Source organism: Sturnira hondurensis, unplaced genomic scaffold, assembly GCF_014824575.4.
Source record: "Sturnira hondurensis isolate 20B ecotype Veracruz unplaced genomic scaffold, ASM1482457v3 Scaffold0013299, whole genome shotgun sequence".
Classification (NCBI taxonomy): Eukaryota; Metazoa; Chordata; class Mammalia; order Chiroptera; family Phyllostomidae; genus Sturnira; species Sturnira hondurensis.
This window is the reverse complement of record NW_028085930.1, coordinates 846,407-874,130: the sequence shown is the minus strand read 5'-3', so window position 1 is coordinate 874,130 and position 27,724 is coordinate 846,407. Positions and strand designations below refer to the sequence as shown.

Below are 27,724 nucleotides of genomic sequence, written 5' to 3'. Positions count from 1 at the left end.
TGGTGAAGGATTTATTCTGAGCCTTTAGTTAATGTTTATTGAACACCATTATGAAAATGGCCTGCCCTGGGAGTAGCGGGGCCTGTCAAAGACGTGCTTGATCCTGCCTTCAGGAAAGTGACATTAATCAATGACATGAGGTGTTTGTTACAAGGCTTGAAGTTCAGGTGGCCTGGTCTTAAGATGTGTGAGTGACAACACAGAGGTGGTGACTTCTGGCCTGGGCACCATATTGCAGGGAAGTTTATGTGTGGTCCCCACCGCGCACCTTCAGCAGGCCCAGCACCCCAAGTTTGCCTTTTCTGATGTGGTCCATCAGCGTCTGAGAGCTGCGGCAACCCCTGTCTCTCCACGATGGCGCTGAGTGCCGCCATTGCCCTCCCGCTCCGCCGGGATTTGCCCTGCCCTACACCTCCGGAGTAGCACTTGGCGCTTTTCAGCTCTCGCGTGTGCCTGGCGCCCTCCCCAGACCAGACAGCAAACAGCGTCCAGAGACCCGGCCAAGGGCAGGACCAGCAGCAACGCCCGCCCGCCCCTCCGCGCCGCTGCCAGCTCCAAGGGCGTGGCATGGCAGGGCAGGGTCCCCAGCGCCCCCCAGACAAAGCTCAGACCCCAGGTGATCACTTTCTGAGGGAGCCCGCCGTGCCCTAAAGCAGTTACTTGGAGAGCCGGAGCTGAGGCGCGAGCTGAAGGGCTCCCCGCAGCCGCCCACCAGGGCCCTCCGGGGGCTGAGTCCCGACTGAAACAGGAGGAGGGCGGAGGAAAGTTGGGGTCGGGGCCGCAGCGCCGGGAGCGCGGAAGCCTGGGCCGCTGTCCGCGTCTCATGAATATGCAGGAGCCGCCTCCCTCCCTCCGTGACGTCACGGGCCGTCCCGGGTTGAGCGCTGGAGCCGCTCCGGGTCCGAGCCAGTGAGCGCGGCTGCTGCCGGCGAGCGAGCGAGCGAGCGGCGCGGCGGGTGTACCGGAGGCCGAGCGCGGCGGCGCCGAAGCGCACGCAGCGGGCAAGGCTGGGCTGTCCGCCACCGGGAGGGCACCTGGAGGCGCAGCCGGCGCGGGTAGTAGGCGGCAGAGACAGCTCGTTGGCGGCTGCAGCTAGGATGCTGACCGGGAGGCTGTGCTGGGTGCCGCTCCTGCTGGCGCTGGGCGTGGGGAGCGGCAGCGGTGGCGGCGGCGGCGGCGGAGGGGGCAGCCGGCGGCGCCGCCTCCTCGCGGCTAAAGGTGGGTGCTGGGGAAGTTTCCTTCACTTTGAGGAGGGAGACGGGGCAGTGTTGAGGGAGCCAGCAGCGGGCGCCCAGGCGCACGCTAGATTTGCTCACCCTCATTTGCTGCAGCTTCCCGGGCCTCGTTGCGGCCGGTATTCCCGAAGTGAGCGCCCTGAGACCGGTACCAAGAGAGGTTCCACCTGCTTGCCTGCCCAACTTCTGGACGGGGTCCAGGGACCAAGGAGAAACGAGATTTGGGGAGTCCGGACAACTTTGGGGGCTGTGTTGAGGTGGGGCTTAGCGGGCGATTCTCAGGCTCCGGTTGGGAATGGCTGAAGCGGGGCGCCGGCGCGGGGAGGAGAGGCAGTTGTCTGCTCTTGCGGGAGCGGAATCAGCGGCGGTGCCTTTAAAGGAGGGAGCAGAGCTCGTCTTGCAGCTTGAGAACCGGGTGGAAACTTGTAGGCTTCAGGAGAACCCCCCTGGCTCACTTCAGGCTCCCCCAGGGCGTTTCTGGCTCCCTTGGGAACGTGCGCCCTCCGGGTGGGCCGCGGAGTCCTGAAGAAGTGCGGCAGGTAGCGCTGCCCACTGCCGCTCAGACTTCGCTGCGGCTCGGGAGGGCGGTGGAGACCAATGGCGCCCCTCCCCCGCCCACCCTGGTCTGTAGGAGATCTTGACCTCCTCTTTTCTCCGGCCCCCGAAAAAGCAAGATCCCGGCGAATGCCTGGCGCTGTCAGGAGACTAGGTTGGCGAGCGGCAGAGTTTGGCAGCTGCCTGGGAGAGCCGGGAGAGGCGCTGGGGTTGGGGCGCACCTCGAGGGCGGATCTGAAACAGAAGGTTCGTGATTGCAGGACCTTTCGGGAGAGGCAAGGTCGGAGCAGAGCAGGTGTAGGTGGCGGTGGGCGCAAGGGAGGCAGTACAGATCTGGGCTGGAGTGCCCAGCTTAGCGATGACTTGTTGATTCTCTGAGCTGTTGATGAGGAGTGCGTGTGTGTGGTTTGAGGGCCGTGGCCAATTCTGCCAGGTAATTCGGTCACTGGAATCTTGTCTGACCATCATTAGAGGATGAAGGCGTTTGCATATGTAGGTAAAGAGACTCCCTCTTAGAGCCAATCTGATTTTCAGGCTGGTTTTGAACCGTAGCTTACCAGCCATGGAGAAAATGTATACCAGGTTTAATTACTCTTTGGGGGATGAGGAGAGGAGAGGCAGGCCATTAACCTCTTCTGGGCTTGGGAACTCCTCTTGCAACGTGAAAGTGATACATTGGAGAATTAGGAGCGTTTCTGTTTATCTTGTAATCTTTTAATTTTTTTTGTGACATGATTTCGAAACTATTTTCTAGGCAGGTACCCTATCTTTTCATCAACTTCTCCCATCCCCCTATACTGGAGAGGCCATTTCTTTTGGGGTTTTTTTGGGAAGACAAAGAAAAAGTCATTTTGGAAATGAGTTCCTGGTAGGAAGGGGTCATCCTGAGAGAATGTAGTTTGGGTGAACACAAATTAAAGCCACTGAACTTCCAAACCTCTTTCCCAATGTAGACCTTTGGTTAAACAGGCAAATGGCATATTTTTGAAGATTTTTCATCACTTCGTGGTAGAGCAAATGGTATATTTATAGGCAGATGTCTACAAATAGGGGAGGTCACAGCAAGTAAAGAAATGGGAAACACGTGTGGGAAGATGTGACCTGGTGTACACATAGACTGCTGAGTTCTCAGGTCAGAATGGAAAGTTTTGCAGAGATAAGAAAGATTAAAAAGAAGAAAAAATCCAGGATCTCAGTGATTCACGTTCATGTTAACAATTATGTTCATTTTAACCAACACTTTTTACATGCCCACTTGGAATATATATATTCATTTAGAGGTGAAAACAAGCCATTTGTCTTCCCAATGTAAAAAGTTGATCAGCTCCACAGAGTAAAGTTGCTGTCTGAACACCCGGTTCTTCCTTCTTTCCGCTTCTAACCACTGGGGGGCTGCAAAGAGCACTTTTAGCAGCAGTCTTTTTTTTTTTTTTAACAGACAAATGTGTAGTATTTGATCAAAACAGAAACGTTTATTATGACACTTTAGTTGGTATTTATAGAACTTACTTTCCTTATTACAATGCACTTTAATTTTAAATTTCCAAATCTCACAGAATGTCTGAAGAATATTTGAGATGATAAAGGTAAGGTTCATGTATAATGCACCTTGCTACTGACTTGGTCATTGCTTAGGTTTATGTCATTATTATTGTCATCACTGAAAAAGAGAAGTCAGGAGGGCTTGTGAAGAATATTGAGCAAAAAATAGCTCTCTTCTTCTATGCAATTCTGTATTCACGTGCAGAAGAAAATTGGGAGGGTGGCGTCAAGCTGCCTGGCAGAGTTGAATGCCCCCTCTGGACAGCTGTCTGGAAGCACACCTCTCTGGCTTCCGGCTCCTGGAAGATGTTGAGCGTGTGGTGCACAGCTTGCTCTGCCTTTGTGTTTCTTGCTTCTTGCTGCAGGGAATTGAGGAGCTAATCCCAGTAACTGTTTAGGATTTTGACAGAATTACTGTACTTTCAGTGTGAACATATTCCTGGTTTTGGAAATAACACAGTTGCTGGGTAGTTATTACAACCCATTTGCTTCTCTTTCGCATATACTGACTATTCCAAAAGGATGAATCCTTCTTTAAAAGATGAATTTCCATGCCCTTGTTTAGGAACAAAACCGGGAAGGTATTGGGGACCCAAAGAGTCTTTGGGGCAGAGAAAGACATGTCCTATACCAGGGAAAGATGACAGGGCAATCTAGGCAAACACCTTAAGGTTTGTGCCAGATTTAGTGATGCATCTGTGGTCTCAGGTTTCAAGGACCTGGTTGGCAACACCATCCCCTTTCAGTTCTCAGCACGGAGGCGCAGCTGCTGTAGGACAGCACCCGAGTGTAGGCCACCAGTTGTGCTCTCCTGCATGCATGCTCAGGGCGGGGCTCGGTGCTCTGCAGGATTCTTAACGCGTATCAGAAGACCACCCTCCATGTCTGTCTCACCCCTACCTTTTTTTGAGAGTTCTGATCTAGTTGTAGAGATGGGATTTTTGTTTGGAAATTTTATGAGAATGAGAGCAGATGGAATATTTCTAAAGTATAGTACTGTGTGGTGAGGACACAGGGGAAAAGGAGGTAGGAGGAGGGCATGCAAAGGCAGCGTTTGGTAATAGGAAGGGGAGAAGATAGAGCAGAATTATGGCAGTGGTGGTATAGTTGTAGTAACTGCGGTTTAGGGAGCCCCCTCCTCGGTAGGTAGTAGCCACTGTGCTAATCCCTTTGCCTGGGCTATCTCTGATTTTTATAACCCTTGCAGGCTGATGTCAGCCCGTTTCACGGATGAAGAACTGAGTCTGAGGCAGAGAACCCCTTTGGTTGTAAAAGCAGATCTAGCAACCACAGGGAAGCTGAGCTGATAGCACATCTGGGTTCCCTGTTTGCCCTGTGGTCCTGCCCACAGCAGTGGGAGAGTCTGGGGACGTTGTTCACAGCCTGCTGGTGAGGTGAGGAAAGTGGGCCTTGCTTTCATCAAAGGAAACCAGTGTTTTTACTTTGAGCAGCAGCCTCGTCCTCCTTCCTGTAGATTGAAAACTCATCCTTGCATATTCCAAATGGCACACTGAAGAACTTCCTGCAGGGGTGAAGGTGGTATGGAATTTTTGTGGTGAATTGTTCTAAATCATCTCTGGGCGAGAAGCATGTGTGTCCTAGGGGTATGGCAGTTATTTTTCACAAACAACCAAAAGCCCTTAGCAGCTCATTAGAGGATGTACCATAGCACAGAGGATGGAATCCTGAATCACCTGTGGTTCCTGGACCACATGTGCTCATTCTTGCCCTGGATCCTCTGGACTATGTCTTTCTCAGCCTCATTTCTTGTGTTATTCAAGACATGGCCAGGCTTAGACACAGTCTCCTCTACAAACCTTTCCAGACTGCCCCACCCGGCTAGTTGCCCCCAGAAGAGCACGGCTCTCCTTCCTGCAGGCAGGCCTGTGCACCTTGTCTGGCTCCAGCACTGCTCTCTGGGGCCCGATGACTGGAATCTGGACCCTGACTCTCCCTGCATCTTGAGGGCTGAGCTCCTGCCTGGCCTCCCCGTGTAAGCTGAGCACTTAGCGGTGATTACCATGCTATTGTTTTTTGACATAGACATTTTGGGCATTTTCTCATCTCCTATATGAAGTAAAATTTGGGCTTAATAGCCACAGAAATCTGGGTTCCCATCCTGGCCCTGCTGCTTCCTAGCTAGATAATTGTGGGCATTAGTTTACCCCTTAGAGCTGTTTTCTAATTTGTAAAATGGGGATACAAAGATCGTGAAAAATGATTGTCAGGATAGTGCTTAGAAATGTCTTAGCCCAGTTCATGGCATGTAAACAGCACTAAATACAAATGACTATAATTATTGCTTGCTTCAATACTGGGCTCTCATGGCTGAGATTTGGTGAGATTCCCCCTTTCTGACCTCTTGGCAGTTCAGTAGCTTTGTTCTTATTTTTTCTCAGCTGAAACTCTGTTCTCTCTCTTTCTTTTTTTTTTTTGGTATGCGTGTCTTTTCTCTGTATCTCTCTTTGTGTGCATGTATATGGGTGTGTAAATACCATATATAAATATAAATACACATTCATACACACATATTTGGCTTGAATTGAACCCCTTTTACTAGTCCCTGTATGCCTTCGAGGCCAGGGCCAATTCTCAAAAGCTGCTGCATTTTATGCAGGGCAAGTTCAGAGTAAGGACTGAGCAATGGGCCTTATATGAATAAATAAACACATCTCTGTGTGCCAGCACTGGATGTGTGGGGTTCTAGTCTGTGGGGGAAGAGCTTCTGTGGTGTGATTTGGGTTTGTAAGAGGAGGTCTGCCCAGTTAGCATTCCTCCCAGACCTGCTGTCCCAGGAAGCAGAGACGCCTTTGTTTGTTGATTGGCTGGTTTGTTTGTTTAAGACCGCCTCTGTTATATGTGTTTATATGGAAAGAAGTAACTGATGCTATGATAATGAAATGACAGCTTAGCACATTATTGTTTTTATTATGTGTTATCTAGCTCACCCTAATTGGACCCGATGGAAAATGGTTCCATTGGAATGGTAGGTTTGAGAATGGACCATGAGAGGACTGGACCAGGGGAAGTGTGCTGAGCTGAAGGCATTGGCACTGAACAGGACAGGAGTTCACTGTCTTCATCAGCTGAGGCTGCTGTAACGAAAATACCGTAGACTGGGTGGCTTACAGATAACAGAAGTTTTTTTGTATTGTTCTGAAGGCTGGAAGTCCAGGGTCAGGGGGCCAGCATGACCAGGCTCTGGGGAGAACTCAGTTCTGGGTTGCAGACTGCTGACTTCGCATTGAATCCTCACACGTGGAATGCAGAGACCGGAAGCAGGCTTTCTCGTGACTCTTAGAAGGGCACCAATCCTATTCCTGAGAGCTTCATCCTCATGACCTCATCCAATCCTAATGATCTCTTACAGGCCCTGCCTCCTAATACCATCAATCTGAGGGTAGGGTTTCAACGTATGACTCTGGGGGACTCGAACATTCATCCAGAACAGTCATGCTATGAACTTTGGGGGAGCAACAGGCTGTTCAGGGGAAGATGGCTGGGTAAGAGTTGGGCCAATCCAAACACACACTGGGCTCTGTTCTTTAGTGCATCAGCCAATGGCTGCTTCTCAGGATCCTGTTATCCTCTGTGAGGCGAATGAAAAGATAAAGCAAGTTCTAGATATCAAAGAGCTGACACTCTGTCTAGGGCAAACATTGCACATGACACAAACTACTGGAGAACTCGATAACTCACAGGGAAGGGTAGGCTGTGCATTACAGCTGCCCAGTCAGGTGTGTGCTCTTATATTACAGGTGAGCAAACTGAGGCCGGGGAAGTTAAGCCGCTTACCCAGTTCACCCAACTAGTAAACGACTGGGGTTTCAGTGTCTCCCCTCTTCTTCAACGTGTCACTGATTCTCAACCCAGGATGCACCATGGAACTTCTTGACAGAGTTTTAAAATAACCCTGATGCCTGGAACCCACCCCCTGAGTACTGGTGTAATTGCTCTGGGTTAAGACCTGGGATTTTGTTTAAAGCTCTCAGGTGCTTCCAATGCCCAGTCAAGGTTGAGATGTGCTGCCCTTGACTGCTAACACTGCCCTGGGGAGATGCTTTATTCTTTGCATGTTGCAAGGGTATTCCCAGATGGGGGCCTTGTTCCTCTACATTTCACCACCTCTGCTTTCTCTCCGTACAGTGCCTATAGCTTTCCTATATCCCCAGGCAGACCATGAACCTCTTGAGGGGGAAGCGTCCTGGTCATCTCTGTGTGACCAGTTTCCAGCATTGTCCAGGGTTCATAGTGAATGCTGAGTGTTGGGGAAGTGACTGTATGCCAGTGTGCTACCATCCACACTGGCTGCATGTGAGTCCCTCAGGACTGTGCACATGCACAGTTCTCCTGGTCAGTGCCACTCTGCCCTTGGTCAGTGTAGGAACCATTCATCAGGCCTCTCGCCTTTAGTTAGTGGACTGTCCTTCCAAATCAACACAGCATTCACTTCGTAAAGGTTGAAAACCGTCAGTTCTGCAGATGGGTCAGAACATGAACCCACCAAAATGTGTGAGGGAATCAGGTCCAGCATGTGCCATTGGAATTCTCACTGAGAAGGGCTGTAAATGCCGTCGTCACTGCCTCTAAAAATGCTGAATTGGCTGAAATTTGACATACATTTTGCCAATTACAAAAATCATTTTTATTACTTCTTTCATTCCCATGATGCCTGTTGTATTACATAGTTAAACAAATCTGCAGTCTTCAAACAAGTGTGACAAGGAAATCACTGTGGAGAATAAGTAAAGGCATGGTCTCCAAGTCGTGGCACCGGATCAGTGTCAAGTTTGAGGCAGATCACTAGGCCCTCTGGGGTCTGCTTTTTCATGTGAAGGAAGGATAAATCAGTACCTTCCTTCTCTACCCAAGAATGTTCTGAGCATCCGCATGGAAGTGGCTCTGAAAGCCCTTCGAAAGGATAAAGTGCCTAAGAAAATAAGGTGATCGGATATAAGAAATCTGTGTTTAGACTTGGGGACTCAGGCCCCCCAACTCTGCATCTTTCTCTCCTGATACTGTGTTAGCAATTTAGTTCATTGTGCTTTCAGGAGAAGTTTGAGTTTAGCACTAATCCCCTTCCCAGTTCTGTGATGCACGGCCTGCATGTGTCACGCAGCTGGTGGTCACCATGGTTACATATGAACGCAGGAGTTGTGGGCCCGTAGATTTTCAGGGAAGAACCACTCAAAACTGTTAATGTTCTGACACGTGTGTGTGCCATTTTCCAATTTGCATGGGTAACTGCATTGCAGCAAATTAATTAAAAGAGATAAATGTTAATCTAATGCATATCTCCCAGTAATTAATGAAATATAACCATTATATGGGTGTTTGATTTATTTTTTAATTTATAAAATGCTAAATCCTCTTGTAAAGTTAGATATAGTAAGAGGGGAAGCTGACCCACATATAGTATTAGGAAAAATACTCACATTTCTATGAATTAATCACTCTCTAAAAGGATATAGTTCATTAACACTATGAACTGAAAGTGTTAGATGTAAATTAGATTAACCTTGTTAGTGACACTTCCATTTATATTGCATATTCTCTTCAAATTCAAAGCACTTTACATATATTAATTCAATTAACCCTCCACAGACCCTTGTTAAATAAGTACATATATCAAAGTTAGGAGGGAAGGAGGAATGAAACCCTTCAAAAATATTGGAGACCTGGTTTTTGGATGTATTATTTATGGTTTCCTGGGCAGCAGCAGAGTTTATCCTGGACTGTGTAGCTTGAGACCACGAGTAGATATTTAGGCGCTCGCTCTCCAGTGCTGCCAGGAAATACTGAGCATGTCACTCCATACCTGAGGGCAGAGGTGCTTCTGCCTGATGCTCAGGCCAAATGCTCTAGGGAAACTTCTGCCTTGTTTCATAATATACGCCCCAGTGATTCTAGGTTTGGCTGTGGACAGGGCATCTCCAAGTGGGTGTGCGTAATGAGACTCAGTGCCCCACTCTGGCGTCTAGAGGGTCATCTTCCCTGGGCCAGCTGCTGCTTCCCCTTTAACCTTCTTCCCTTGACCATGTGGACACTGAGAATACTGTGAACAAGACCGTAGGTGCTAATGGGAAGAGAACAAAGAGCAACAGGGAGATGGAAATGGGTCCTAACCTCTCTATCTGAGATCTCTTCTTGACTGCCTGGGTGGGGTGCAGAGACTCTTGTCCCTTTACTGGCTGCAATGGAGAGTGAGGGCCTGAGAAAGGACAGATTCTCTCTCTGCCTAAGAGTCTGTTTCTCAGGAAAGTTTCCTGAGCTGGGTCTTCTGCTGTAGCTTGTCACCAGGGATGCCCCATCTCCTGGGAGCCATGGTGGCAGCCATGCTTATTTGCAGGACTTAGTATCTTTGCCCCAGTCCTCCTGGGGATACTACTTACGGGGAAGAGAGAGGGGATTGGAGCAGGGGCAGGACTTGTATTATAAAAGCTATGAAAACTCAGGGGAGACTGTAAGCCTTTGCTTAGCTTGACTGGATATGTGTTTGATGGTTGGAGGTTCTGAATGTTTATTTTTCCAACTCTTCTTACTCCTTTAACTTCTGAAACCTACAAGTGCTCTCCTATGGGCAGATTTCCTCTGTATCCCGCAAACCAGGCCCCTTGAGATGCAGTGTGTCTCAGATAAGCCTGCCCTGCAACTACTGGCTTTAAACCTATCAAGGGAAATGTAAACCCAAAAGAATGAATGAACTAATGGTTAGATGTGAAATGAGTATAGAACAGTTTTGGAGTGTGAGGGAGTCTTCTCTTTGCCTCTACAGTTAGGAAATCACTTACTCTGGTCCTTCAAGCAAACATGCAAGGATAGTTTAAGCCCCCACACACAGCCCTGGAAGCTCAGCTCGTTATGCTCTGCCAGTGCTTCTTGGCATGCCTCCCTTTGCTGCTAATTGCCCCATCGTCTCGCACCCAGCCCCTCTCTGGGAAGGATTGAAAGTCAGGATGTAAAGCCAAGAACTGAAAGATAAGCCATCACTCAGGAAAGTCACAGAAGTGTTGGGGAACGAAAGTTTTTAGTTTGTAGTTCATGGTATTTTAAGAGTCTCCCTCCCTCCCTTCTTTTTTTCCTTCCTTTTACTTGTTTTCGGGGTGTTGTTTTTGTTAGTTTGTGGGAGGGTAGGTGGTCATTTGGGGCAGGAAAGGAGGCTAACATCATTAGTAATCAAAGCTAAAATAATCTTACATTCAAGACACAGATTTTACCTTCCTAACTTTCCTTTTGTTGTCATTTTTTCCCCAAAGGGAATCTAATTATTTCAGCTTTATTGTACCATCATCAAAAATATCAAGATAGTTGTATCTTGCTTATTAATTTTAAAATTATATTTAAGACTTTTTAGTGTTATATTAGTCTTTTAATTAAATATCATGAATAAAGCATTTTTATTGTACTAGTATCATTTTCCTCTTTGAACATGCCTCTTTAACCTAATCTTCCAGTAATTAAATTTCAGCTCTTCTGCAGAAGGAACTCAAGTCAGAGACCAGCCAACCGTCTTTGCATGAAGCTCTATGTCCCACCACTGCACTGTCCCAGAGCTTAAGGGTTGGGGTGGATGCAGGGAAGGGCCGACAGAATTTCTGTATCAACCTCCATCATCCCTCTTGTCCCACCATTCCGTCATCCTTCAACATCTCTTCCTGCCCCTTCCGCCCCAGGCTTTCTCTCTCCAAGACTTCGATGGCACCAAGGACTGCTTTTGGAGGTAGAGTTTGGCTGCTCCCTGAAGCCGTTCCTTAAAACATTACCAATAATGATGAGAATCACCATTATCCAAGTCTTATGCTTTGTTTTCTCAATCCAGTAGAAAATGAGAACAATACCATCTTTAGAAAACTTTGCTACTTCTGTTGATCAGAGCAAGTCACCTGGTTCATACAGCAATGGGCTCCTATAGAGGAAGTCTGGAGCTGCCCTGACCCCTGTCCCCAGCCTAAAGAATCCAGTGCCCTAAAGCTCTACTGACACCATCCTGTCAGAGAAGTAACAGGAAACAATGCATGACCTCATTTGGTGACATTTGCATTTAGAAAGTGGGGTTAAGCAGTTGCACACTGGTGGCATTTTAGGCAGTGTGGCTGGCTGAGCAAGTGGAGCCTGTGAGAAAAATGGGTCTGTGTTATGGTGCTCAAACCACATTGGAATGATATCAGCGACTGTTCCCGAATTGTGTGGGCCCTCTGTGGATGAGTCTGTAAGACATAACTTTTGTCATGTAAAAGTTGGCCGTGGATACCACAGATTCCTAGGAGACTGGGCTCCTGCCCATGCTGACTACCAGCACTGGTGGATCTTGATTGTCTTCTGCCTTGGGTCCTGGCATAAGGGAATCTGCTACTTGGTGTGGACAGCTTCTGTGGCTGTGGGCAAAGATGTGTACTTTCACATCTCCTGTCTCCAGGACCAAAACAGCCTCAATTTCTGGGGACTTTGAGCTCTGCCTTCCTAGCCCACTCACCTGAGCTCCTAAGTAGGCACCACAGAGGCAAAGGAGGGCATTGCCATCCATCCACTATGGCTGTGCTCAGACCCAACCATAGAAGCATCATCTGTTTATAGGCCCACAGCCCAGCGTCTCCCCTCATTTAACTATGAGGACTCATCTGTTCTCCAGCTTTACTGTGTCTGCTTAAAGGCAGGGCAAGGTTTCTCCAGCAGTGCCTACCACTTCACACTTGATTCAGCAGTCTGTTGAATGCCGATCCTTCTTCACTGTTGCTCTGAGCGTGTTCTTTAGTGTGCTGGGATCATCCTACCCTTTGTCCTTGCTTCCTGTGCCTACGCCCCTGCCTCTTGTCCTCTACTTCAGCCCCCTCAGAGTAGGTGATAAGAGGGTGGCAGTCAGGGCCTCACTGCTCAGGGAAGCTTGATGATTGGGATTCTTCTTGCCTGACTGTACGTCTCTATCCCACCAGCTTGTGAACTGATCCCTTTTCAGTCCAACACTATGCAGCCTTTTGTTGCTCTTCCAAATACACGTGCTGCTCAGAATTCCTATGTTGCTTCATTACTTTGAGGACAAAGTCCACAATCTTTGGCTTATCTATCCCAAAGGCCCTTATTTGGTGCCTGCCTTTTCCTGGGCTAGAAGGTGAGCTTGTGTGAGCAGAGCCCAGAACTCAGCACCTAGCATGGTGCCTGAGTGAGCAAATGAGCGAATCCTCTCAGAGCCCAGAACCTAGCATGGTGCCCGAGTGAGCAACTGAGAAAATCCTCTCTGCACACTTTCCCCTCACACTTCAGCCCTGACTTAGGGTAGGAACCCAGTTCCCTGCCTGTGGGCCTTCTTGTGCCCCTGGGCTGCCGCACACCCCGCCCCATCTGCCACCCCACTTTTTCCCTGTCTGACAGCCTGGCAGCTCCCCTCCCACTGTGGGCCCTCTTCTGGGAACCCAACCCTGTGTGCCCCCAGGCTAGGATGTCATTCTTTCCCTGTCCCAACAGTGTCACTTACCAGATTATGTACTCATTGCCTGCCTGCCTGCCTGCCCCTCACTAAACTGTGTGTTTCTCAAAGTCTGGGTCTATGAGCTTCTCATTCCTGTGTCCCCAGAAATTTAGGGGCTAGCACAGAGTAGGTGGATGCTTGCTGCTAGGTCCCCAGTGCCTGTCTTCCCAGTGCCAGCACACCAGAGTAGGACCGGTGGAGCAGGAGGATTTGGTTGAGAAAGGTCAGCATGGCAAGGCTGTGCGCTGGTGGTCACTGACGTGAACTAGTGCATTTAAGGATGGAGAGATGCAGCTAGCTAGGCTGGGGCCAAGTGACCTGTTGGGTATGAGGAGGGTTAGGGCCTGGAATCTTTTTGGCCAATGATCCTGAGGGTCATTTCCAGAGTGTTTCTACTTCTGGGATAATTAATGTAAATTAACCTTCCCATTGGTGACATAGCTTAGTGCTGAGCTCCCTCTTTAGTCTGTAACATTGAATACCACACATTCAGCTTTGGGAGAGCTTCTATCCGTGCTCTGATGAGACTTTAGGCATAACCATCAACTGCCCCGGTCTGACCCTCTCCCAGCACGCTCTCCCATGTCACTGCAGATCCTCCTTGCTCCTGTCTGCATCTCTTCCACTCCAGGTTGTAGAGGTTCTACACATAGAAAGCATGCTTCGTTTTCCAAGCGGGTCATTAAAAGCCCTTTGCAGTTTATGATATCAGATGGATGTTCTGTAGAGGCAAGGACGAGCTTTTTAATAGGAAAAACTTTGTCATCGGTTACAGTGGGATGGTCACATGTGACAAGGCCCATGGGATTCTGCCTGCATAGCTTGAGAACTGGCAATCAGGAAGAGGTGTAAATTTCTGCCTGCTGAAGTTTCCAGGCTGTGCACGTAGTTTAGGGGAAAAAAAACAAGCAAATGGGCTCTCCAAAGTTAAAACATTTACTTCTGCATTAAGGATACACTGGTTCAGTTCTAATCATTGAAGCTCTGACATTACACACAGGGAAACAACTCCTTCCATCCAAACCAAGCTCTAGAACTCCTGAGGCTGGTGGTCAGAAGGGAAGCTCCTGGGGCCTGGGGCCTGTGGGCTGGGGAGTAGCGTGTGGGGCAGGTGGCTGACAGCCCTGACTCTGACCCTGGAGATTTTTCCTAGGGCTGAGATTTTTCTGTGCATAATGCTGTCACTCCCTCCATGGGCTGGTGCAGCGGTCTGGACAGGACAGAGCTGTCCCCTTCCCTTCCCATAAGTCTGGCTCAGGAGATACACTTTTCTCTTTTGATATCAAGGCTAGAGACCCAACAGGGCTTTACTAAAACAGGGTGCGTAACAGGGAAATAAATAGAAAGGATCATGAATCCAGCAGAACCAATGGCCCCTGTTTACAACATATATTTTGTAGTTCCCCCATTATTATCCTGAAACAAAATTTACTGATACTATTACTTGCTTGTATATATAATTTAACAAATCAATGTAATGCCTTAACTGAAATATAAAGGAACTAAAAGGAAAATAATGTATAATCCAATAATATGTCATGCTTAGACCCAACTATACAAGAGGAAGTAATATGTAAGATACTTGCTGTTAATTCCAAAGCTACAAATGCAAATATGTATTTGCATATGTAACATACCCAGAATAAGGTATGTTACACTGGCAATTCAAATAATCTTGGGCAATATTAAGATGATGTGATCTTTAGAAATGGTGAAATACTTTTGGTGAAATTCTGAACAAGACAAAGTGTGCTCTGGCTTCAATTCACAGGATGGTTGTATTCCTGGAAAACTCGTGGTTTATTAAAGAGACACAAAGAATATTTAGCTGACCCAATCCAATGCCAGCGGTGAATTGAGAACTGTGAAACTCAGATGCTGTGCTGGGGGACATTCGGGTCAAGAGGTGCCCAGATACGAGCAACACTCACTCATTCGCTCGCTTATTGAGTCGTTCACTCACTTCCTCACTCCTTCACTCACTCACTCACTCACTCACTCACTCCCTGGTTCTAAGAGCTAGGAGATAGATGCCCATATGTGCTTGCAGACTAAAATTGCCTTAAAGGGTAGACAACTTCTGGAATTACAGACTTTCTGGAAACCTTCTGAGGGAAAAAGGGGAAATGCCACTAGCTGGTGGACAGCTGAAAAAGGTAGTCCTACATTGCAAGAAGTAGGCCTTCTGCAGAATAAGGCCTTCCCAGGTGAGGTGTGTTGGAAGACCACATGGAGCACATACACATGTGCTGGAACATCATTACCAGTGGAAGGGAGGGCTGATACTTTGTCCAGTTAATTGTGGAGACATTGCTTGGCCTTTCCCCCTTCCACAGGCAGAACAGCAGAGGGGGGGGGGCAGAGAGCAGAAATCAGTGGCCCCTCCAACATGGGGTGGTGGAATATCTTGCCCTTACAGGGGAGGGCGAAGAGTAGAAGATCTTTGGATCAGGTAGGAGATTGAAGTTTAAAAATGAACTGAATTGAATCTTAATAACAGAAAAGGAATGAAAAGCTGTGAAATTAGGCTGGAGTATCCTCAAGGCAGTTGCTGCCCAGCGGTAAAGAGCAGCTTGGCATAGCAAGGTAGGGGCAAAAATAACATCATTTTATGCTTATAACCTGACTGGATGGGTTAAACCCCAACACACTGGCTAGAGTATTTATTATAGTCAATACTGATATTTCAGGGATAAAACACTGTTCTCTTGGATGTTAAATTCTTAGTGTTCTCATTGATAATTTAGAGGGATTAGGGTTTTTATTTTGTTTTATTTTTAATCCCTTGGTGTCTGTTATTCCCTCCCCCACCTCCACCCTTCCTTGCTTCCTTCACACGAGCCTCTGGTATTATTGGAAGAGAGGCTGAATTGCCAGAAAGAGTTTCAGTAACTTTGAGATGAAAATGCACTTTAATATTTTGACTTAATGGGGAATGGTATATCCCCTTAGTAAGTAGTTCAGTGACATTTGGCAGTTCTGTAATATTTGATTTGGAGTTGAGTTTATAAAAATTTCAGTCCAACAGTAACTTGAGGGCACTAAGGGATGTATGTGTTTCTGAAATGAGAAGACCGGGCTGACATTCGGATTCTAAAATCAACATCATCTCCGATGCGTCGCCCTGTTTTCAATTATAATGGATGATGGGCTGTGAATTAAAAATAAGCTTCCCTGTGAATCCCTGCACAGACCCAGCTTGTGTGGGATGAAGAGAAGGGCCTGGGTGGGAGGGGATTATTCTCACACCCACTCTTCCAACTCAGCCTGCTAGGAGGCTCCCTTCTCTGAGACCGCCTTGGTTCTTCTGCCCACCCCCACCCCGCCCCAGCGCCCCGTTGGTCCTTTGGGGGTTTTTTAGAAAGAGGACTCTTTTCCAGCTTCTTCAGGAATTTACATCCTGATTTACCAGAAAGGGTTGAGTTTAGGAAAGGTAAAGGCACGGCAGTAAGAGCCTGAAGTTGTTTGAAATACCTTGGACAACTGGGTGAAAGTAATTCTAACAGAAAATTTGGGGAGTAAAACAGATGTGTGGGGCATGGTGTTCTATTACATCTTTGGCGTTTCAGGATACGTTCAGATTTTCTCTGTTTGTTTCCGATGGCAGCATTATCTCGCTCTCCAGGTAAATGCCTTAAATTGATGAGCTCAAGTCCCCAAGAAGGTACTCTTAGGCAGCAATTACAGTCGGGGCCTTGCTCGGGCAGACTAGGGTGCACTATTTTTGTGGACTGTTGTTTTCTTTTTTTTATCATTGTTGTTTTGTTTTTATGCTAGGGGACTCAGGAGCAGACCTCCTTGTACCAAAGGGTGGGTACAACCAAACCAGTCTGTCCTGGCCTCCTATTCTACCCACAGCCACCCAGGATGGGAAGGGCTAGCCCTGTTCCATATCCCATTCAGCTGGGCATGGAGCAGCTGGTCGGTGGAACCTGCTGCTAGTGGCCTAAACATACATGTCTTCTCCATGGAGGGGATGTGAACTCCAGGCTGGGACTTATAGCAAGGCTTGTCTCCATCTTCAGCATGCGTCTGACTCAATGAGATGCAGGATGAATAAAGACTAGACAGTAGCCACAGTATGTAGGGAGGGCAATTGTGTGCTCATAGAGGGTGGTTGTAACAGACATTATTGGTGGCCTGCCCACATACCCTCTGTCTGACATTTTTGTGCTTTGAGACCCCACTCCCAGCACCTCAGCCCTTTGCTTGTGGGCTCTCTCTGCCCACTGTGAGGCAGGTCAGAAGTGCCAGGGAATTAACACCACCAGGAAAGGTCCTCAACCAATAACTGACAGGGGTTGTTAGATCCATCAAGTCTCCCACCCCCACCACCTCCTTTTCCTTTAGGTGGGAGAATATCTGCAGCCTTTCACGCAGATCCCTCCAGTGGTCCCCAGGAGGTTTGCGCTCTGTTCATCAACAGGGGCGACTTGCTTCCATCCTTTGTTCCTGAGTCACTTCACTTGTCTGCAGGCCTTCCAAGACCACCTCCTAGTAAACTGCCTGCACTCAAATCCTCTTTCTGAGGGAACCCAACTTGGGAGAGGGATGAACAGGAGAAGGTTTTTTGTTTTTCTTTTTAATCCTGACCCTAGGACATGCTTATTGATTTTAAAGAGAGGGGAAGAGAGGGAGAGAAACATCGATCAGTTGCCTCTCTTACATCCCCTACCTGACTAGGGACCAAACCTGCAACATCAGTATGTGCCCTGACCAGGAATCGAACCTGCAACATGTCTGTTTACAGGATGATGCTCCAACCAACCGAGCCACACTGCCTAGGGCAGCAGAAGGTATTTTATAAAGTACTTGCTGTGCTCTCTCTGGACTCTTCTTTTGCCCCCTCTCTATAGTAAATATGTCAAGGTCTGAATGCAGGGGTTCCTTTGCATCTTCAGTCAGACATGCTTGGCAGCTGTGAGGAGACATTCGGGGGACTGTGCTTACCCCTGGCAGGTGTCTCCTTTCACTGAACCTTGAGCACTCAAGGGCAGCCCTTATTATTCCCGCCGTCACTCCCACCTGGGGTCAGGAGGCTTCTGTGCAATAAACGTACGGCAGTGTTCTGCCGCTAGGGCAGGCAGTGGGGGTGACTTTTCCTCTGGGACCAGGACTCTGAAGGCTTCTTGAGGGTAGGGCTGCCTCAGCTCCTTCCCCAAGATCTGGAATAAGACGGGCATTCTTCCTGCCGAGGTGAAATGAGTTGAATTAGGCCCAGTGCCTGCAGCACGCGTCATCTGTGTGTCAGGGAGAACACTTGGTGCCTCTGATTGCAGCCAGATTTCTCCAGTGTCTATTTTCAGTATTTTCCCAGAGCACCTATACGTGAGTTTGCAAAGCAGTTACCTTTGTCTGCAGTGCTTCCTTCTCAGATGTGGAACAGCCAGCAGAACTAAACATCTATCCCTGTGCTCACCTCAGCTTGCTCATGAGTCTGAATTACTGTGGTCTGCAGTTATTTCAGGTAAGGTGGTGAAAAATCTGATTGATACAAATTCTGCCCTTTCTCTGAGAGACTTAATGCACGGAGCCATTGTTAGCTGAGCAGTTGGATATGAATTAGTCCCTCAGCTTAGCATTAGTCACATGGTCCTGCTCAAGTGGATGAGATTTAGTATTTTTAATTTTTGACAGCCAGATGACCTTATTTCCGAGGCGAGTATTATCAGCATATAGAATAAGGTCAAGAGGCCATTTCAGACACTAAGTACAACATCTGATTTATTTTAAATGTTCTCTTAATTCGGGTGGCTGATTGATGTGTGGTGAATGAATCCTGATTTGATGTACGGATTCTGATACCACTTAGAAGCTATGGGATCTTGGAATAATTGCATCACTTTTCTGAGAGTCGGATATCTCAGCCCTAAGATGAGTATATTAAATCCTAGCTCAGATGCTTTTGTAAAGATAAAATAAACCCGAGGACTTAAAAAAGTGGCATACAAAGGGCCAGTGTTATGATTATCTACTGCTGTCTGACAAATTACCCCATAACTTAGTGATGTAATGCAGCAACCATTTTATTTTGTTCAGGGATCCCGTGGCTCTGGAATTCAGGCAGGCAGAAGGGGAGAGCTTGAATTTGCTCCAATATGCCTGTGGCCTTGGATGACTGGGGGTTGGTTGGGATCGTCTGGTGGTGTCTTTACTCGCATGTCTGGTACCTGGGCTGGGATGACTCCAGGACTGGGTTCAGCTGGGGCTCCTGACCGGAGCCTGCATGTGGCCTTCACATGTGGTTCGGCTTTCTCCCTGCATGAAGCTCTCAGGACCAGCACACTCCTTGCCGGGTGGTTCAGGGGTCCAGTACACAAAGTGGAGGCTGCCAGGTGTCTCTGGACCCAGCTGGATCCCTCTCCTGAGTCATCTAGAAGCAGGCCCTCTTTACTGCAGGTGTTTCTTTACTGGGTGATGACATGCATTTTCTCTTTGATTCTATTTGTCTCTCACCTTGGCCTTAGTCTGCCCATGGCTCAAGAGAGGAAGGATGGGGGATCCTCATTTCCTGGGTAATAAGTCTGGAGCACCCTATGAGGGGGGCCACATGCACAGTGGGAGGTCCAAAGGAACAGTTGGGACCCTGTTGGAGGTTAGACTCAAGGCCAGAGGGAAGGGAGGGTGTCAGGGTGGCCAGAGTTTGAGGATGGCTACCCTCATTCTCGAGACTTTGCACGGATCAGCTCAGGTCATCCTCTTAACTTCCCCGTTTTAAGCCCAGTGTCTCAGCTTTAGTGAGTGTGTAAGTAGTGCCACTGGGAGTTGAAGCCAGATCTGACTCCAGAGCCTGTGCTCCTAGTGTTGATATGGTATGCAGCCTCTCACTTAGAGACACATTTTCATACTTTGTTTATTGTACATGAACTATTTTCCCTGACTCCGTTTTTTTGCTCCTCTTGTATTCCCCTCCTGTGCACGTGGGAGTCCCTTGGGAATAGCCCCGGGGCTTGGCAGAGGCCACTCCCTTCTGTCGGCCCGTGGGGGTTGTCTTGTTAGCAACCAGCTGGGCCTCAGTGGGTTGAGAGCAGGGGAGGTGGTGGTGTTCATGTCTAGTCTCCAAAGGAAATTTTGTTCTAGTTCGTACTGCAGTATTGGTTTGGAAAGTGAAACACAGAAGGTCTACTAAAAGGGTATCCCATTTGGAAAGGGCTCTCTTTTTTTCCCCTTTTCAAGTTAAAAGCAATAACCATGGACCAAACAGGAAGAAAACCCTCCAAAGAATATTGTGAATGACTCTGGCAGGTTAAAGCTGTTGGATAAATGGGGAATTTACATGACAAAAACCTGCACACAATGCTGATTGTCATTCACCAGTAATAGGATTCTCTGAAAAACTAAAAATCTTAATTAAAAAAACACACATTAATTTATTTTCACTGATAAGTGTCCTTTTGCCTTAGGAACTATTTAGGCCAGAATATTGCTCTCCCCAGATTTGGCTTGACCAAGGTTGGATCTGCTTCTTCCTTGACCCCTCCCCCCGCCTCCTCTTCCTGGTTTAGCAGGTTGCATGGAACGTAGAGTGTTTTTGCCATTGCTGTCCGCTGGAAAAGTAATTCTCTGCCCTCCTGAAGATTGAAGTTTTGATGGGGAAACGAACAGTCTAACAGATTAAAATATTAACTAATGATTCTGGACAGGAGGGCAGCACAGACGTTGAATGAGGCTGGAGAGTCAGGGCTGGGAGAGGTGCTGAGGGGAGGTGATAGCTCCTCTGAGCAGGAGGCCTTGGGGCCCCCTAGCTCTCCAGCCTCACCTCTTCTGAGACTGAAGCAGCCCCTACTGGTGGTACACAGAGCTCGGCGGTGGGGGGGCCAGGGGACCCGGGTGTTCCACTCTCCAGACAACACCACTTCCTGTCGCTGCAGGACCTGGGATGCCTTGGTCCTTCCCTGCTGGAAGCCTCTGTCCCACTGGAGACACACATCGAATCTCCTCATCTGGGACTTTTCTATGAAGCTTTACCTCTCTCTTCCCACGACTGTGTCTGACTCTAACCTGTGCATAGCTCAGTTAGAGTTCATGCAGTCCTTCATTTTTTTTGTTTTTAAGTTTGAGAAACTGGATTTGCCTACCAGCTAATAACATCTGTAAAGGGGTGGGGTTCATGTCGAATTTTATCTCTGTTTCTCAGAAGCTGGTAATTAACTGTTGACTGGACAAAGGAAAGAGTGAATGTTGATTCAGTGAGATACCTTGGAGTCTGTGGGACCCTGAGGGTCGCAGAGAGGGCAAATGATGTCGGGAAAAGGCCCAAAGTCAGCAGAGAGCTTATGCTGTGTCAGGTACGAGCTGTTTGTCATGGGCTTCCATCTGAAGACCTGGGGAGAATGTGGACCTGCTTTTTTAATGCTGGGCCCCGTGGCCCTGAGCTAGGGAGGCTGGGCCAGGCAGGAAACTCTCTCAGGCACTGATAGTCTCAGAAACTCCCTGGGAGCCCTTAGGTCAAATTCTTCAAAGGCATGTACTTTCTCTTGTTTTTCTAATTCTGTTTTCCTGCTGAGTTATCTATCCCCTATGAGAAAGCCGATATCCACCCACCAGTGGGGGACCCTGTGTTTGCTATTGATCCACACTGCTGACACAGCCAGGGCTGTACAGAAACAGGGCCCAGCCAGGACTCCCAGGCTGCTTGCTATCCTTTATGAGGAGGGCCTGGGCCAACTGTGACTCTGCTGGTCAGAGCAAATACCCACTCCTGCTTGATTTACAGTCTGGATGTGGTGTTGGCCTGGGTAGGGATATGACCACCAGAACCCTTGCCCAATGTCTTCTAGGAGCCTGGGGCTGTGGGACTGTCAGTGAGGACCGAGAATATTGCTGGCCTACTCTTGCGGGGCTTATTGGCCTTGTGGTGTACATGCCCATCTATAGCGCTTGCCCGGGAAGTATGGGAGTGAGTAAGGTGTGCTTTTTATTTTTTTGCTTTATCTCTCTGCTGCCTATATTTCTCCTTCCTCTGCTTCAGTAGTTACTTTCTCCTTTGGCACAGCATGCATTTCTGTACAAAAGACTGAAGTCCATCGCAGAATGTGATGGGGCGTCAGTGGATAAAGTAATAAGTTTGATTTGTGCCAGGAAAACAAAGGAACTTGAAGACGTGGCTGGCCTTGATATACCAGGTGGACTGGGGGGATGAGCACTAGGGAAGGGAGGTCCACTGGGAACCTGCAGAGAAACGCAGCCAGCAGCCTGTGCTCCTTCTAAGGGCTGGGTGTGTCTCAGTAGAGTCAGGATCAGACTATAGCCTCATGCAAAGGAAACCCAACATGTCTGGGAAATAGATCCCCCGCAGAGCACTGTGCTGTTTCATTAAGCCTCCACAGGTACACCATGTACCATATTCCATCAATTCTAAGGTGATTATTGTTTTTTCAAATGTTAACATCTCTTAAATCAGTATGGATCTTATTAATTGATGATGTCTTAGGTCAGATGAAATGTGATAAATGATTGTCATTCATTTGCCTTTTTGCAGTCAGATTGGTTTTTACCCTTTTTATGCTTGGCTCCGTATGGTAGGGAATGACTTATGTTCCCCAGCTGCCTTGCCAATTGCTTCTGGCTAGTTTCAACCAATGGGAGGCCCTGGTGGAAGACTGCACAGTGAGAAAAGGGAGAAGCCAAAGTGTTTATCCCTCTCTTTCTTTGCCTTGGGAGAGTTCACTGCTGCCACACATCTCCTGAGGAGGAGACTGGCGAGGGTCTAGGTCCTGCCATGTGGTCCTACCTCCTGGGCTCGAGTGACCCTGCTTCCTCTGTTTGTCCCTCCAGTCCCGGATGGCTGTGGCTTCCTGTCTTGCCATTTGCTGTTTAGCTTCCCTGTTCTCCTGCACTTGGGTAATTGACTCTTTGCATTAAATTTCTTTTCCAAGTACGCGGAGTGGTTACTGTTTTCCTGCTTAGACTCTGACTTATACAATGATACATCATCACAAGGTTAAACATTAAGGGGCCATTATTTCTCTTCCCCAAATCTTCACATTCCAGTAAGTCTGGTCAAGTTAAGGTCACCAGTGGTCCCTGTGATGCCAGCCTCCAAAGATTCTTCAAGGTCTGTCGCATTGGACATCCCCACTTGTTGGATCTCCCCGTCTCCTACACCCTGCCACATCTCCACCTTCTTTCCCGTTGCTTCTTGAATTTCCTCCATTTTCTTTGCCCGCTCATCACTTTTGCAATTCCCTTAAATGTTGGATTCTGCAGAGTCCTCGGGGACCTAGGACTTGCCTGCTGGCCTTTCTTTTCTTCAACTCTACCTGCCCATACTTAGGACTTTAAACACAACTTCTGCAGTTCAGAACTGTCTCCAAAGCTTTCCAAACCACATTCTTTGGGTTGCCTTAAAGCTTCCTCAAATTCAAAATGCCTTTGGTTGAACTTACCTTCCCACCTCTGACCCTGTTCATACCAGCTTATCCACCTGGGTTCCCGTCTTAAGGGTTGGAGTATCATCCACCCTCAGATCCAGACTCAGACGGTAGGGGTCATCCTAAACTCTTCACTTTACCTCCCCAGTCCAGCTAGTTTCCAAAACCCTATGTCCTGTGGTTGGTGTGAAAATTTAACGACTGGCTTTCTGGGGGAGGGGTATCTCTCTGATTTGTAGTGTTTACCAGTTTCTTTAGTGTAAACACTTCTAACACGGCAGTGATTTCATGCTCCTGATGTGATATCATTGAGTATGGACTTGGGAAGTGATGTGCATAGTCAGTTGCAGTGAGTTGTGAGGCACCAGCTCAGCAAACCACCCCACTATTTCCGTTCTCTTTTTCCCATCTTCTCACTGTAGGTCAGGCTCCTGTTGATATGTTTCTTCGCTGTGTTTTTAGTCTCTTTCCCCTTCCAGGCGTCTTTCACCAGATTTGAACATATAAAGCCCCTAATTAAAAAGCTTTGGGAGTTTCCCGTTGCTGAGGAGAGCACCAGAAATAGTCTTCTTGGCGCTGATCATGGAGGACGTGGCCATGCCATCTCTGTGCCGAACCCTCCTCCCAGGCTGAACACTGGGACTGCCCTGCCCCTCCCCCCCCACCCCCCCCAGGGACCAGTACCCACCTGCTGACTCTATTGACATTTTGCCTTTTGTTTTCTTCTCTGCCTTCCATCAGTTTAGATGTTTTAAGTATTCAGCTACTTTAGAATACCTGCTTGGTGTGCTGTGTCATTGACGATTAGCATGTCAGACGCCAGGGCCTGATTCCGCTTTACCTCTGGGTGCTGAGGGGGCTCTTGAGATAGGAGCCATGTCTCTGGGTCAGTTTTCTTGGGCTCTGCTGCAAAGGGTGTTGTGAGGTAAATTATAGTTTAGAAAGTCACGTGTTTAGTCTTAAAAAACTCAAGTTTCTCTCATATAGATGATAATTTAGAAAAAATGGATTAAAATATATAGCCATCCCTTTACCTAATTGTTAACCCTATCTTATAGAAATAATAAGAATTTAGCAAAATTTCTGTCTGGGTGGAGCAACAGAGGATGTGGTCAAAGTTCGCAGGTCGTTGGGTGACCCTGGAGTCCCTGTACTTGGGTCAGTTTTTCACGGCAGAGCCAGGGAACGACCCCCAAAATTAATCTCTGCAGGAGTTCAACCCACTTATCACCCACCTTGCCGGGCTCTTGTTTTGTTGGCCTTTTGATTAAACCAGGAGGTAACTCTGAAAAGCCGACTGCTCTGTAACAGTAGAGCGCGATGTGGCACTGTTGTTACCGTAGGTCATCCCTGTGTGCCTATGTGTGTGCGTCCGTGTCTGTCCCTGCACCCTCAGCTCGTTTCTAGAAATTACGGCAAGGCGGGTGGGAGTGGCGGGGGAGACCCGCTTCTGCTTTCAAGGGGCTTACACACTCAGAGTGTGGGTAGAAGTGGAGTCCTAACAGGACACAGAACAGAACTGGGCACCGACGTGTGGCATTCTCGAGGTGATCTAAAATTGGAGATGGGCACGTGGATTCCAGTTATGGAGTGGCAGTTGGCCGTGAAGATATTCCCACATTTGCACAGATGCAAGGATTAGAGAAGTGCAATCTGGTTTTTATTTTTATAGCAGGGCTTGCTTTTCCGAGAAATAAAGACTAGAGGATTTCCTTAAATATGATTTATTCATTTTATAATTAAAAAAATACATTGTCCTTGTAGAAAATTAAGGAAATACATAAAAGTAGTAACAACATTTAAAATTTTTCATTAAACGATGAAAAATTACATTCCTCCTCACTCAGATAATTCTTAAAGTATTTCAGAGGTTTTTCTATGCATATTTTTACATAATTCATGCCATATATACAATTTATGCCTTGCTTTTTTTTACTTACCATTATTGTGGAAGGATTTTTCCAGGTAATTAAAAACTCCTCATAAGCATTGCCTTTACTGGCTACATAATATTTCAATATGTGAGTGTATCATAATTTGTCTGAGCAGTCATCTTGTCACATATATTAATGGTTTCCAGCTTTTTCACTGTAAGTAAGTTCTGCAGTGAGAATTTTGTGTCTCTTTGTATGTCCCTAGCATACAGTTTTAGAAGAAGTATCAAAGGATAAGCGCACCTTAAGGCTCTTGTTAAATTTACCAAACTGCTTTCCAAGAGAGATTTGTTTATATTCATGTTTACATTACTCTGTTTCTCTGTCCATCATTTTCTCAATAAGTGTAATTAACATACAGTGAACTGCACACATTTAGAGTGTGCAATTTGACATGTTTTGGCCCATCCAGGAAGCCATCCTCCCAACCAAAACAATGAACAAATCTATAGGCTCCAAAGTGGTCCTCATGACCCTTCATGCTTTCTCCCTGCTGCTCTTGCCCCCCTCGCTCCCACTCTCACCGAAAACCATTGCTGCGCTTTCTGTCACTGTAGTTAGTTGGCATTTTATGGGATTTATATAAGTGGAATTATTCAACATGCACTCTATTTTTGGTTTGGCTTTTATTTTTACTCAGTTAAATTATTTTAAGATTCATCAATTGTACCATGTATATGTAATTTATTCCTCTTTATTACTGACTAGTATTCTATTTCATGGCTGAACTGTAATTAGTTTGTCCATTCAGCTGATGGAAATCTGGGTTGTTTCCGAATAAAGCTGCTGTGAACATTCACATACGAGTGATCAGCGAACATCGTGTGCATCACTTTCTCCTCCTGGGTGAGAAGTGGAATGGGTGGGTCCTGTGGTAGTTGAATGTTAACTAATCAGCCTCTTTTGTTAGTCATAATTATCTTTCAGGATAAAACATTGATTCATTATCATAATAATGATTAATTAACAGAGACCCCTTCCTGTCATGTTTTAGGAATTCAGAAGAGAGTAGCCATGAGGACACTCTGTGCATACAGGGGTTTCTTCAACCCCTGCTGGCCCCCATGGGGTCAATGACCCTAGTTTTGCTCAAAGTACCCGAGACGCCTCCCCGTTTTCTTCGGCATAACAGTCTCAGGTCCTGCTGGTCTTTGATTGCAGTGTTCTGCCTGGGTTCAACTTTTATTCTCTTCACTGTTCTTGGTGATGACATGACCTGGCCCTCCCCTGCCAGTGGTATCACCTCCGTTTCCTCTTCGACATCCATTTGTCTCTTGAGCATGAGGAGTGGGGTATAGCAGGTGCAAAACCACAGTTGCCGGCCTGACGGGAGTTGCATGGAGGCGGACTGGCTTTTCTTGTTTGCTGTCGTTGTCCCGAAGAGACACTCAGTGGATAATAATGCAGAATAAATGTACAGATTTACGTAATAAAGGGAAAACTAAGCATCAGCAGCAGCCAGAGGAGGGAGTGATCAAACTTACCTTCCTTGGTCAGAGAAGGCTTCTTTGAAGCCTATGGCACACTGGTGAGAAAGTGACACATGAAACACAAGGAAGACGACCCGTGAAATGTTAGATTGTGTGGGTCAGAGAGCAGAAGCAGAGGAAAGGAACCGCATTTCTTGTTCTAGAAACTTTGCCTACACCCTAATGTTTAATGCTAACAATCGTGGGGGCTGGAATTATCATCTCCATTTGTTTGATGAGGTAACCCAAATACAGAGTTTGGAAAACATGCCCAAGGTCCCAGCTAATAAGGAGTGAGATGAGAGAATGTACAACCTCTCTGAGGGAATGGGACAGGCCTTGAAATGGCAAGAAAAAGAATGAGATCATGTTTGTCCTCTGAGTGGTGTGAGGCACCTGCTCTCATTTCTCTGGTCCTGTAAACATGACCCCCTGTGCTCTGTAGACCAACTTGCTGTGGCTGAAAGGTTCAACCACTTCTTCCTCTCTTCTTCCCGGAGCACATTATCTGGTGCAACGTAGGCTCCCACCGAAGCAGCCCAGGGATGCCCAGCTCTCACATGGCCTACCTTGGGGCCCTGCACCCCAGCATTATCGGGGTTATTTAGGACCTGGGAAGATGGGCATAAATGGATATTGTCTCTAGGCTAGACTTTGCTCGTTCTTTTCTGAGTCTTCTCTGAGTCACTCACCACATTGATTCTAAGGAGAAGAGTTTCTGATGTGTCTGATATGGTCTCTTTTATGAGTTCTGCAGATTCTCAGTGTTACGCTGGTTTCTCTGCTTGGGAACTGCAGTCCTGGCTTCACCTTCTGGCTTGTGGAAGGGACAATTGCTGTAGTTCGTGTGTGTCTCAGTATGATTGGTCAAGGAACTCATCCTGGACAGCATCTTGGACAGCTTAGGTAGGTGCTAGAGTAGGCCTTGACCTTGAGAAACCCTTCTGTGTGGCCCCAGGCTGAGCACAGTATTGAACACTTACAGGCAGGAACCCGCAGATGCCGGAGTGAAGAGCATTGCTGTGGGTGTGAGTGACATTGCCGGCGCAGGCCTGAGAGCTGTCCACCCACTCCCCACACTAACTTCACCTGAGGGCAGAGGCTCCCCAATTTGCTCAGCTCACAGCACCCTTCGTATGTGTAGTAATTTTTT

The 27,724-nt window shown here is 47.5% G+C and overlaps 1 protein-coding gene across 1 annotated transcript in view; it reads left to right on the top strand.

Annotated features, from left to right (window-relative positions):
- Positions 1-553: 553 nt before the first annotated feature.
- Positions 554-27,724, top strand: part of CLSTN2 (calsyntenin 2) — a 588,535-nt gene continuing 561,364 nt past the window's right edge. Inside the window, exon 1 of the mRNA XM_037061175.1 lies at positions 554-1,218. Coding sequence (XP_036917070.1) covers positions 1,098-1,218 — 121 coding nt within the window. The 5' untranslated portion in view covers positions 554-1,097. The remainder of the gene's footprint in view (positions 1,219-27,724) is intronic.